At 36.6% G+C, this 11,905-nt stretch overlaps 1 protein-coding gene across 2 annotated transcripts in view; it reads right to left on the bottom strand.

Annotated features, from left to right (window-relative positions):
• Positions 1 to 11,485, bottom strand: part of LOC107705804 (protein jagged-1b) — a 65,584-nt gene extending 54,099 nt beyond the window's left edge. For both annotated transcript variants that reach the window (XM_016509382.1, XM_016509303.1), the window contains exon 1: positions 11,050 to 11,485. In XM_016509382.1, the coding sequence (XP_016364868.1) occupies positions 11,050 to 11,277 (228 nt within the window). In that variant the 5' untranslated portion in view covers positions 11,278 to 11,485. The remainder of the gene's footprint in view (positions 1 to 11,049) is intronic.
• Positions 11,486 to 11,905: the final 420 nt, after the last annotated feature.

Raw genomic sequence — 11,905 nt, 5'->3', positions numbered from 1 at the left:
ACACTGTCCCCAAACATGTACGTACATATTTAAGAAAAATATGTTACGTTTATATATTAAATATATTTATATATGATATAATTTATATGAATATAAATATATACATGTAAATATATTTTCAAAATATATGCTGTATGTGTGTGTCTTTATATATATATATATATATATATATATAATAAATACACAGTACACACACATATATTATATAAACAAAAACTCTTATTTTGGATTAGATTAATCACGATTAATCGTTTGACAGCACTAATATGAATACATACATATTTATACATCAGTATTTGTTATTTTGACATTAATTTATACAGATACATTGACAAATCATTATGTCCAAACAGGATAAAAATCTATTGACTACTATCATTGGTGATAGTGAGAATTGTCATGAAAGGAGGCTTCATTGTCTATGCATAATATAATTTATTATTCTTTCCTTTTGATTTTTGGGTGAAATTATGACCCAGACATGTTTCTGTGAGACTCATTCATTCATTCAGCCATTTACTTAACCCTAGGTGACCCAGAGGAACTTTCCCTGTAATAAGCAAAAGAAAAGTGTCAGCTAAATGCCACATTACTAATATTAGTATCCTAGTTAATAAAGGCTGTGGGCCTCTAATCAAATCTGCTCTGAGGTTTGATCTCAGGTGTGGGTGATTAATGAGGTGCAGGGCCAGTAGGGAACAACGTGTGTGACCTCAGGCTACTATTGGGAAACTGTTATAATAATAATAATAAAAAGTTCAATCAAGTAATGATGTAGATTAACTACAACCCAGTCTTTAAAAAGCAGAAGCTCCAAAAACTGCTGCGAGTGAACACAGACACCCAGAGTATTGCTGGGACAGTGATAAATGGCTTTAAATATCTCAAGAGGCATGAATTCAATCTTCATCAGATAACCTTCAGGACTTGGTTATCACACTCACTTAAATTCAGCAACCTGCAGGAAATTAAACACACAACTACTGCACTGTAAGGGGAAAAAAATAGTAGAAAAATGGATAATGTCCTTTTCTGTTCTGTTATGTCTTTAATTGATTACGTCTTTAATTGATTTTTCCGTACATTTCTGCCATATGTACATTAACTGACAGTCACCACTGATAAGCTACCACTAAATATTGTAGAAACTTAAATTGCTGTAAAGTTGCTTTGCAACGATTTGTATCGTGAAAAGTGCTATACAAATAAACTTGAATTGAATTGAATTGAATTGTTCGGTTTACGGACATTTCCTTCAACCCTAAAACACATTACAATGCAACACATATTTCAAAATACAGGTATTAAAAACGAATATGGAAAATTCCTTCATATTAACACAGTATATTAGGCTGTATTATTACAGACTTTTCCTAGTGTGAGCTCAAAATCAAAACCAGAACTGAAAACCCCAAACTGTGCTTATTTTAGACATTTCATACAATGCTGCTTGAGTTAAGGATGCACAAAACAGTTCTCTATGATTATATCCTTTCCTGGTGTCAATTGAAAACAGATTTGGACAATATATTGTACAAATGTGTTTATATGTCAAATATATTACTTATAAATTACAATTTTGGTCATATTTCCCACCCTGCATGTTATTCGATTGGCTTGCTTTGTATTCAGATGATGATTATTCAAATTTCTGAGCTGCAATCACCTACAGAACTCCAATTCACCTCTAGTTTCAGATCATCTGACCCTCTGCCTTGTACACACCCCAGCGTTTGTGGCATTAGATGGAGGTAATAACCTCGCCACTAAGGCCATCAACTAAAAACGATCATTCCCAAACCCCACAACCTAGAGTTCCCACACATCCACATCCACTTCCTCTCCATATCCATTCATCCTGATCATAGACGCCCTCATCTCTTCTTTTCTTGTCACAACGGAAGAAAGGGAGAGTGATGATCTCATTTACTGTGGGACCACATGAAGGCCAACAGCTTCAATCACGACACCATTATTCAGGAAACACTAAACAATGGAGGAGCCACAATGCGTTACAGTATGACAACACAGTTAAACGGTGAAACACACTGTGTGGGTCATCACTCAGGAACCGACACTTACAGCGTGAACCGAGAGGCTGGGATGATCAGAAAGCCAGCGGAGGAGAAGAGAAGGGAAGAGAGCCAGAGAGAACGGCTCACCTTTCCTCATAATACCTGCGCTCACCTGTTTGTCTCCTCACCTGAGGCTGTGGGATCCTGATACCCCCCTCCCTCCCTCCTTCCACCTGAAACACCACACAAAGATGGACAGATAATACGATTCTTTTCCTCCCTTGATGCCCACAGAATCCATTCACTCCCTCTCCCTCACCCTTCAGCCCTGCCCCGAAACTGATCCAGACAGCCGTTTTCCTCCAGAATTTTCTCACACTCACAGTTTAAACAGCCCGACATACTCATATACACTCACACTTTAATACACGCATTTATACATCGCATGTACTCAAAAACTAAAAATAAATAAATGGGGTTATATGATAATCGCAGTAAGATCTGTTTTATTTACAATATCAGAGTGGCTCAGTTTACAGTTAATGCAGGATCTCTGCTTGGGCTTTTATGTGCATTTTTATGAGTTTTATGTGCATTTGGGAATGCACCATGCACAAGGTTAACTTTATTTACACATTAATATAATTTCCAACATTTTTGTAGACAGAAGTTTACAGCATTTCAGCAGTATTCTGCTGTCTTGTGTTGAAAGCTTAAGGGTATGAATGTAGTGTAAATTAAATTATTATAATTATCAAAAATTATTTTTCATTTTAACAGTACTAAATTTATAACAGAAATCAATTGCTGTGTTAATACTAATAACAACAACAACAACAATAATAATAATAATTATTATTATTATTATTATTATTTTATTATTCCATTTTACAATGTCAAAATAAAACACTTACTAATTACAGATTAAATATTTCATCTGTGTGGTCATGTGATCATTAACTAACATGAAAGAACTGCGAACATGTGAATGTGTCGTTAAAATATTGAAATATCAACTTGGTTAATGTAAATGTTTGGTAAATGTTGGGAAAATTGTGACTTTTCTAAATTTCAAAACATTTCACATCTGCAAAATGCACATCCCTAGTGCCAATCCACTACACAGAGGTCCATTTGCCGGAGGCTCTCAGACCTGTTCTTCCAAGCCAGGACAGCTGGCCTGCATCAGATGATTTCCCCCTGCACCAGCAAAGCTCCAGCAAGCTTTGGGCTTTATTGAAAACATTATTAACATTTATAATTAATGTAGTTACAAAAATAACATCACCTTTCTCACCCTCATTACTACTGTATATCCTCCATCTACTGTATGAGCAGCCAATTAGATCCTAAAACTTCCAGATACTAATAATCATTTTAAAGGAAACAAACAGAGGATTTGTTCCCAAATCTAGTGAGCCACCATTAGGGAGCATTTTATTGCATCATAGGTGCAGCACCAACCATTCCAAAAAGTTAATTCTAAGGAAATATCACATACATCCTTTGTTACATTGCTCAATGATAAGATGATGGATGAAGCATGAGAAACATTGATTATAAATACAGTTACTTACAGTTCTTTTAAAAACAAATTATTAATGAAAAATACTCCAACAATTAAAAAAAATGTATGTACTCATTATTTGGGTGTACTGTGTATTTGCATGCTTATATGCATGTTTGTACAGAAGAAACAGACGTCACTGCCATTGGCTGCCAGTCTACTTTCTTTGGCCTGTCATTTGCATGAATTTGTGCATTTCTAAAAGTTGATGTGTGCATTAGCTTTTTAACACACTGTATACCTGTGTGTATACTTGTGGTATAAGCCGATTTGGATAATAGTGCCAAATCAATAAATGTAAAAGTAAAGCAAATGTATGATAAAAAAAGATTTGGTGCAAGAGAGCGTTCAACATCGAGGTTCCATTTCAGTTAGGATGCTAAGATTCAGAGAACTTTATCATTCATTCAACAGTTTATAACAAAAAAAAAAAAACTACTTGTACTGGCCTATCAGTCTCCTACAGCTGGCAAGTTATTTTGAAGGAATTCTGAGGCCTGAAGCTGGTTGTAATGCAGCACTGTGGTAGACAGTAATTACAGCAAGAGAATACTGTAATATTTTACATGAGAGATATGTGGGTCATGAGCCTCATATTTCTTTTATTGGGGGTTTCTGTGACTCGTCGAAGAGTTTGATATCCCCAACTGCTCCCTTCAGATTCTGATGATAAGATTGGTATTATGTGCGATGACTTAGCATAGTGACAAGACATTCATGATCTCAACCTCAAGACAAACAATACAGTTGGTTTCCTTCTTGGGCCTTGGGCACCTCTCTTTTATGTTTCTGTTTTCATTGAATGTGTATGAAGTTGAAAAATGGTATCATAAAAAACCACACCAGTATTAAATCACAGTGGTCCAATTAAAGATTTGCTTTTAAGTCAACGATTAATGGTCTATTTGTAGTGACAGCATCTGCTCTATTACTGCAGAAAATAAAAACTAGTGATGTCAATTTGTCTGGAAAATAAGAGAGAATAAACATGTTTCACAAAAGAAAGAGCCAGAAAATGATGAAACACAGTGGGAGGAAAAGAAAGACACATTTTCTAGTCAAGACAATTACTACAGAGGAGATAAATGCAAATAGAAGATAAACAAGCTGTAAATTTTTATGTTCAGGTTTGATTTAACCGATCAAAAACCAATTGTGTATTTGTGACATTGTAACCAAACTATTTTCATTGGCCGTGCTGATATTCAGCACAACAGCAGGACTGCAAATGTGATGTTGCTTTTGAGACACTTCAATAAACAAGACAAATATTGAGTAACTGATTCAGACAAGTAATTTGTTTATTTTTGCTCCATCAGTGAAAATGGTTTGGTTAAAATTTTAGTATGGCAAATACAGAGAAGCAGAGAGGCAATTAAATGTCCCAGTGACATTATACAAAATATCAGCATGTATCTCTGAATGCAGCTTATCAAATCCGAGGACCAGAACAATACTCATTATGTTACTAAAGACAGTCTTTATCTTCAGCCACCACAACACCAGTAGATAAAATTAAAAGTTGTGCTACAATCTTTCACCCTCATCTTTTTCTCTCTTTCTCTCTCACACATGCACACTATCTATCCGCTCTAATCAATAAGTGTGTAATCAGTTTAAAGACCCATGCTGAAAAAAAACAACCACTGACCGCAGCAATCACAGCGAGGTTCAGTAAAGATCACTGGCACAGCACGTCCACGGTCTGGCCAACAGTCAGCCAGCATTACTACCTCCATATGCTCGGCATAATGCCACTGAGGTCAGATCAAGGTTAAGTGAAAACTTCCCTATCAACAAGTTAATAAAATAGCAGGCAAGCTTATATAGCTTTAAGGAAACCACTGCATGCGATTTGGGTGTTATCCAAATTTGTAGATAGTGGAAAACAAATGCTTCAGTGTTGTTTTTAATTAACCCAAAAACTAAAATTCTGTTATTTACTAACCATCAGTCTAAACCCATAAGACTTTTGTTCATCTTTGAAAGCACAAATAAAGATACTTTTAATGAAACCTGAGAGATTTCTGTCTCTCTGCCCCAAAACTTTGATGCTACAAAAAGTTTGTAAAGACATTGTAAAAAATAAATAAATAAAAATCCAAAATCCAAGTCTTCTGAAGACTGTATGATGCTGTATGATGTACAGACTTAAAGGGATAGTTCACCCAAAAATGAAAATTACGTCATTAATTACTCACTCTCATGTCGTTCCAATCCCCTTAAGAACTTTGTTCATCTTCAGAACACATATTAAGATATTTTTGATGAAATCCGAGAGCTTTCTGACCCTCCATAGACAGCAAGGGTACTACCACGTTCAAGGTCCAGAAAGGTACCAAGAACATTGACAAAATAGTCCGTGTGACATCAGTGGCTCAACCGTAATTGTACTTTTTGTGTGCAAAGAAAATAAAAATAATGAATTTATAAACAATTCTTCTCCTCTGTGTCACCCTAGCACCATTTTGGTGAGTATCACGGTGCATGCTTCATGATAATGTATTCTCGTAGCTTCATAAAATGAAGGTTGAAACACTGATGTCACATGGACTATTTTAACAATGTCTTTACTAAGTTTCTGTGCCTCAGAAAAAGGTCAGAAAGCTCTTGGATTTCATCAAAATGTCTTAATTTGTGTTCCGAAGATGAACGAAGGTCTGAGGGACGTGGAACGATATGAGGGTGAGTAATGAATGACCGAATTTTCATTTTTGGGTGAACTAACCCTTAATATTTATTGCTTACGAATGTTGTTACAAGTTGTGGAGGAATTACGGTGAGGAAAACAAAGTCATGTCTATTCTCAAACATAAAGCAAACACAACTATATAAAGGCTATTCACATGAGCACATTTTAACATTAAAAATGATTTATACTTTCATTAATTTTATATGCTTCTCCACACAGGAAGAACAAACATGCCAACTAGTTACTGACCTGATGTAGACTTAGCTGAAGGCTTAGGTTTACGTAAGTAAGGTAACGAGAAAATAAGCAATGGCTCTCAATTACAGTGTGCTGCAGTTCCATTTCTCACCACAGATTTAGATTGGAAGATTGTGGGGCGCTGTAGAGCTGGGCATGGCTCAGGAACTGTTTGCCCCACTTGGTATCATAACACATGTCTGCTGAAGCCATACAATGGATTTTGTTAAATCCTGCCAACTTTACACCTTAAAACAGTCTATAAAATCAGAAAAATATTTGTTGGAGAATGCTGAACACTATTAGGCCTTCAATTTATTGTTGATTCAGTTTATATAGAGGTTTATGTTTTGCATGAATATTTTGGTTGGTTAAACCGCTTGATTCAAAATGATTTCTTTAGCCATCTTCAGAAACTTTTGAAGCATCAATGTTTTGGTGTAACAGACTTTCAGAGGAGGGAGAGAAACCTTCCTGAATTCATTAAAAAAGATGAACAAATTCTTCTGGAACGACATGAGTAAATGATGACATAACTTTCATTTTTGATATCTCTTTAACTTGTAGAGACAACTTTAGGTAAGATATTTCTAAGTTGATTTCAAAGAAGTGTAAATACTGTGGCTCTAGTGCTAACAAATCATTGTCAGAAGTGTCATAAACATTGGCTCAGCCTTGAGAAGCAGCACTTTCAGCCTCCAAAGGTGTTTAGAATTTAAATTCTCTCATGATGCTTGTTCATATTCTCCACAGTTACTGGCTTTCTGAAAACAGTTTTATCACATCTGGATGTTGGCTGGTGCAGGTTAGAATACCAATGCTGTTGTCGTCGATTATAAAAATGTATCATATTCTTTTGTAATGTAAATGACAAGTATATTGATTGTTTTTATTAAAAAGAAATGCTAAAAAGCAGTGGTTCTCAACCACCAAATCTGGCAAAAACTTCAGAGCTCACTTTGTCCAAGACAACATTTGAAGGCCTTCCCGTCTAAGTTGATATGCACCTCTGGTACTTCGGTTGTAATAAAAATAAAACTCAAAAATATGATGTATATCAGTTTAATGTAATTGTGATGATTGATAGTTTTATTTTCTCCACGGAACACAAAATTGAGATTATTTGTAGATAATGAGTCCAATTTAGGCTAATTAATGTACATACACACAAATGTGCATGAACACACACATACACACACACACACACTCTCTCCAAAGGGACGGCTGGGCATTTTAGGTACTCTCAGTAGGACAAAAAAACGATTTCCCAAATAAAATAAAAAAACATGTTTTATCAAAACTATTGTAGACTATTTATTTATTTATTTTAAGATCCTGAAGATGCACATACTCGAAAAATCCTGATGTGCATCACACACTCTCTCCCACACAAATAAACACACACACACACACACTGATTCTCCTGTGAATACGACATTCCAAGCCGGGTCAGACAGTAAGACTCGGTGGTGCCTGTCCTCTCCCCGTGACCCCACGTTTGAGCAGGACCGCTGAATGGCTGCACTGTCCTCCCATTGTTTCATCATGGCATGTTGTCCCATTCCTGCTCCTAAAACATGGACACATCAAACGCTCGGCAGATAGACCACCGGCCATCACTCTCCATCTCCCTTTCTTCCTCTCCCTCTATCCTCTGCCTGGGTCATTCCCAACATACCTGTATTTCAGCGGTCTCTCTTGTGGAGCTGCATCACAGGGCTCATTACCGAGACATTAAAACCCCACAAAGACTCGTGCTGAACTCCTGCCATCCAACATCAGAGACAAAAACATTCTGCTATTTAAAACAAAAAGGATATGTGCATAACACATTTCTGAGGGGGCAGCTACGTATTTTGAAGACATGTATTGACTAACTGTTAAAGTATTATTGCTGTCTAACACAAAAGGTAACCCTTATCTGTTTTATTCTCCATTCCTGATTTAGGCGTTTAACCAAGAATCATCCTAAATTTCACTTTTTAATACTGAAATTAAATTGAAATTCTAACCCAACAGTAGGGTATTTGACCCAATTTTGGGTTGAAACAACCACCATTTTTGCCACAAATATAATCAATAATAATAATAGCAATAATAAAAATATAATAAAATTTGCAAGTTAGCGATATTTTTGCATGAATCAAGAATTACTTGCATTACAAAAAAGCTATAATGTAACTCCATTACATTCATTCATGAATACACTTTTTCTGGAAATAGTGGCATTTGAGAGATTACTTAATATTTATTATATAATCTACCCTTTTTATACTTATTTAATGAATTTATATAGATTTAATGAATAATAAGAAATTATTAATTTTATTCAGCAAGGACACATTCCATTTTTCAAAAGTGAAATTAAAGACATTTACAATTTTACAAAAGATTCCTACTTTCTATTTTGAAGGATCATGTGACAATAAAGACTGGAGTAATGGCTTCTGAAAATTCAGCTTTGCCATCACATGAATACATTTTATATATTAAATTTGTATATTGTAACAATCTTTCACAATATTACTATTTTATTACTATTTTTGTATTTTTGATTAAATAACTTGAGTGCCCTAGTGAGCATAAGAGATTTCTCTCAAAAACATTTAAATTGCACCGACTGGTAGCATAGTGTATTCCATACATGCATATACTATCACAAGTTATTCTCATAGTTTTAATAAACCTCATCTATGTTAGTCAGCTGTAACTAACCTCACTACATATACGTGACATAATTAAATAAAAAAATGTTAAATGTATTATTTTGAAGATATCAGCAACAATATTCAAATAAAATCTAAATGTTTGCCAGAAATAAACACATATTCATGATTGATGAACAAGGTTCATAAGAAAGTGCTGTACTGGCCTGGATAGGTCAAGTGACATTTCCGTCAACTGGCCTCAGGCCACTAGGCCATCCTTATTGTTGAGCCCTGTTATTTATAGCCCAACTAACAATACAAAGCTGTTGATCACTTCCCTCCTCATCTCTTTTGACAATAACATAAAAACCATTAAATTTCTTCTCTCTAGAACTTTCTGTAACATACACGCTATAGATCTTCCAAGAACCATCAAAGCATTCAACAGCCAAAGTTCATACTGCAAAAATGACAGAACCAAAATATTCGCGTTTTTCACACGCCCTCAGTGGCAGGACAGGTATGTGCATCCAGCAGTAACCCGCCAGAACACACATGCGCTTTCTGCACTCAAAGGGTTCTCATACCCTGGATCTGCCCTCCACAGCAGGTGAGTTGTCATCTTCACCGTAGACCAACAACCCCAGCGGAGACCTCAAAGCCTGGAATAATAGGTGGCTGGGGTGGGATGTGTAGCATTGGAAGTAGATTCTGAAATAATGTGCCTTGGTTTTAATGCCAAATGTGTTTTAAACAGAGTAGGCTTCTCAAACCATAAGAGAGATTCATATTTTGAAAATAAAATGATGATATGTGTTCTCTAAATACAGCTAAGCCATTTGGGTGGTACAAATGGATCAGCATAATTAGAGTGACTGAGTGTTTTCTGGGAATGCAAACAAAAGCAAAATCACATGCCCACAAAGAGACCCATTTCTCTTTATAAAATCTCCAAATCTCCTACTTTACTGCCTGATGTAAACATAATGAAATTAAAAATAAGCTTTGCTCTAAATAGAAAAGCGCTGCAATGTCCCCATTTATACTAGAGCAAAGCGATGCTTTTGTTGTACAGATAAACCAGAGCACCAGGGTACGTTTCACACACAAATATGATGAGCAAGTCTTACAGACAAGATTTACAATAACAAATTTTCATGTACGTCAGATATATTGTTGTATATGAACCATAGCTGACATGAGACTTTCATATCTGCATGAAAATCAAGGCAACACGCCCAAAAAGAGCGACAAGTGCGGCGCGCAACAAAGAAAGATAGAACAACAGGTGGCTGCAGACGGTAACAGCACAACAGAGGTCTCTCGTCCACAAAGGTGTAAAACGGAATTGTGGGGGTTGCACACCAAGTTAAAACCCCAAATTACGGCGAAGAAGCAGGCTGGGTGTGTTTAAGTGTGCATTGGTTTATATATATATATATATACATATATATATATATAATTTCAACAATCACAAAAGTTTACAAATTAGTCAGAAATCGTCTTTGCTTGAGAAGGTAGCCATAGCAACAGCTGTCAATTTCAGACGGTGGCGACAAAAACATAATTACTGTAATTATTTATCACGTAATTATGTATGTGCACAACAGAAATGTATTAAAAAGTCTTCAAGTTTACGCTTTGTTTGCGCAAGATGGACCTCAAACGACTGCGCCCAGAAAACGACAGACAGATTGCGTTAAAAAGTTCAGCTGCCTGAAAGTCACTAAATAATTCGCATACTGGTGCAAACCACTTGTAAACAGCGCTAAAGTAAAGACAACACTGCAGTAAATAACCACCAAGGATTGTCCGTGTAAAGCTCTGGAGAGAAGACACCCGTGAAAAAAGTGACAGCAGGCTGAAAATAGCGCGTAATCAGCGGCTTACCTGCGGCTGCAGCGCGAGCGAGAGCAGGAGAATGACGGTCCAGTGCTGTCCGCGCTCTTCATCCCTTATCATCGCCCTAGCAGCACTCCTTCTGTCCGTACTCGAGCTCTCCAAGGAGTGCCAACTCTTTCGGTCTCTATCCATTCTCATAGCAGACATTTGCGCACTTGGTCTGTGCGTACGGAACAGCCTTCCCCTGTTTGGTGACGCTTTCTTTACACTGTCCATGTGTCCATCGTGAAGACACAGCGCGAATACGAGCAAAGTAAATGTGGCACAGGTAAATGATAAGACCACTGATGTCTTTCCACACTCCGCGCGGAGTCCAGGGTGCTTCCTCCTCCTCCTCCTCCTCCTCCTTCCACCTGCTACAGTTAAGAAGCTTTGAATGTTCGACCTGCTGACCTAGTGACTTGAGCTTTCATCCCATTTACTTTCCCACTCATTAAAGCAGCTCTTTTCCCTCACGTCAACCGGATAGGCTTTCCCGATGCCCTCCCAAAGCAAAGAGCGAGCGATGAGAGCGAGACTGTGCATCACCGTGGGAAGCACTAGCGGTAAAGTTGCCAGTAGAGGGTGTGTCCTCCGCATGGGAATATCGGTCACCTGTATCTAACTTGAATATAATATCGACATATTTCTTACAAACGGATGTAGGCTAGTTTATAAATATAACATTCTCTGCATTCTGTTGTTTATGTGATAAAGTATTGTAACCTTGAGTGAACCTGCTATAACGTAAGACAAATTTCAGACTCAGTCTGACAATAAAGTGTATCGTATCATATCGTATCGTAAAAAAAACCGTTATACTGTATTTCACAACTTTATATTTTTCACTTACACCTTTACTGCC

Source organism: Sinocyclocheilus rhinocerous, unplaced genomic scaffold (genome assembly GCF_001515625.1).
Source record: "Sinocyclocheilus rhinocerous isolate Xijiao unplaced genomic scaffold, SAMN03320098_v1.1 scaffold130, whole genome shotgun sequence".
NCBI classification, from domain to species: domain Eukaryota; kingdom Metazoa; phylum Chordata; class Actinopteri; order Cypriniformes; family Cyprinidae; genus Sinocyclocheilus; species Sinocyclocheilus rhinocerous.
The sequence above is the reverse complement of the archived record's forward strand: the minus strand, read 5'-3'. Positions and strand labels throughout refer to the sequence as shown.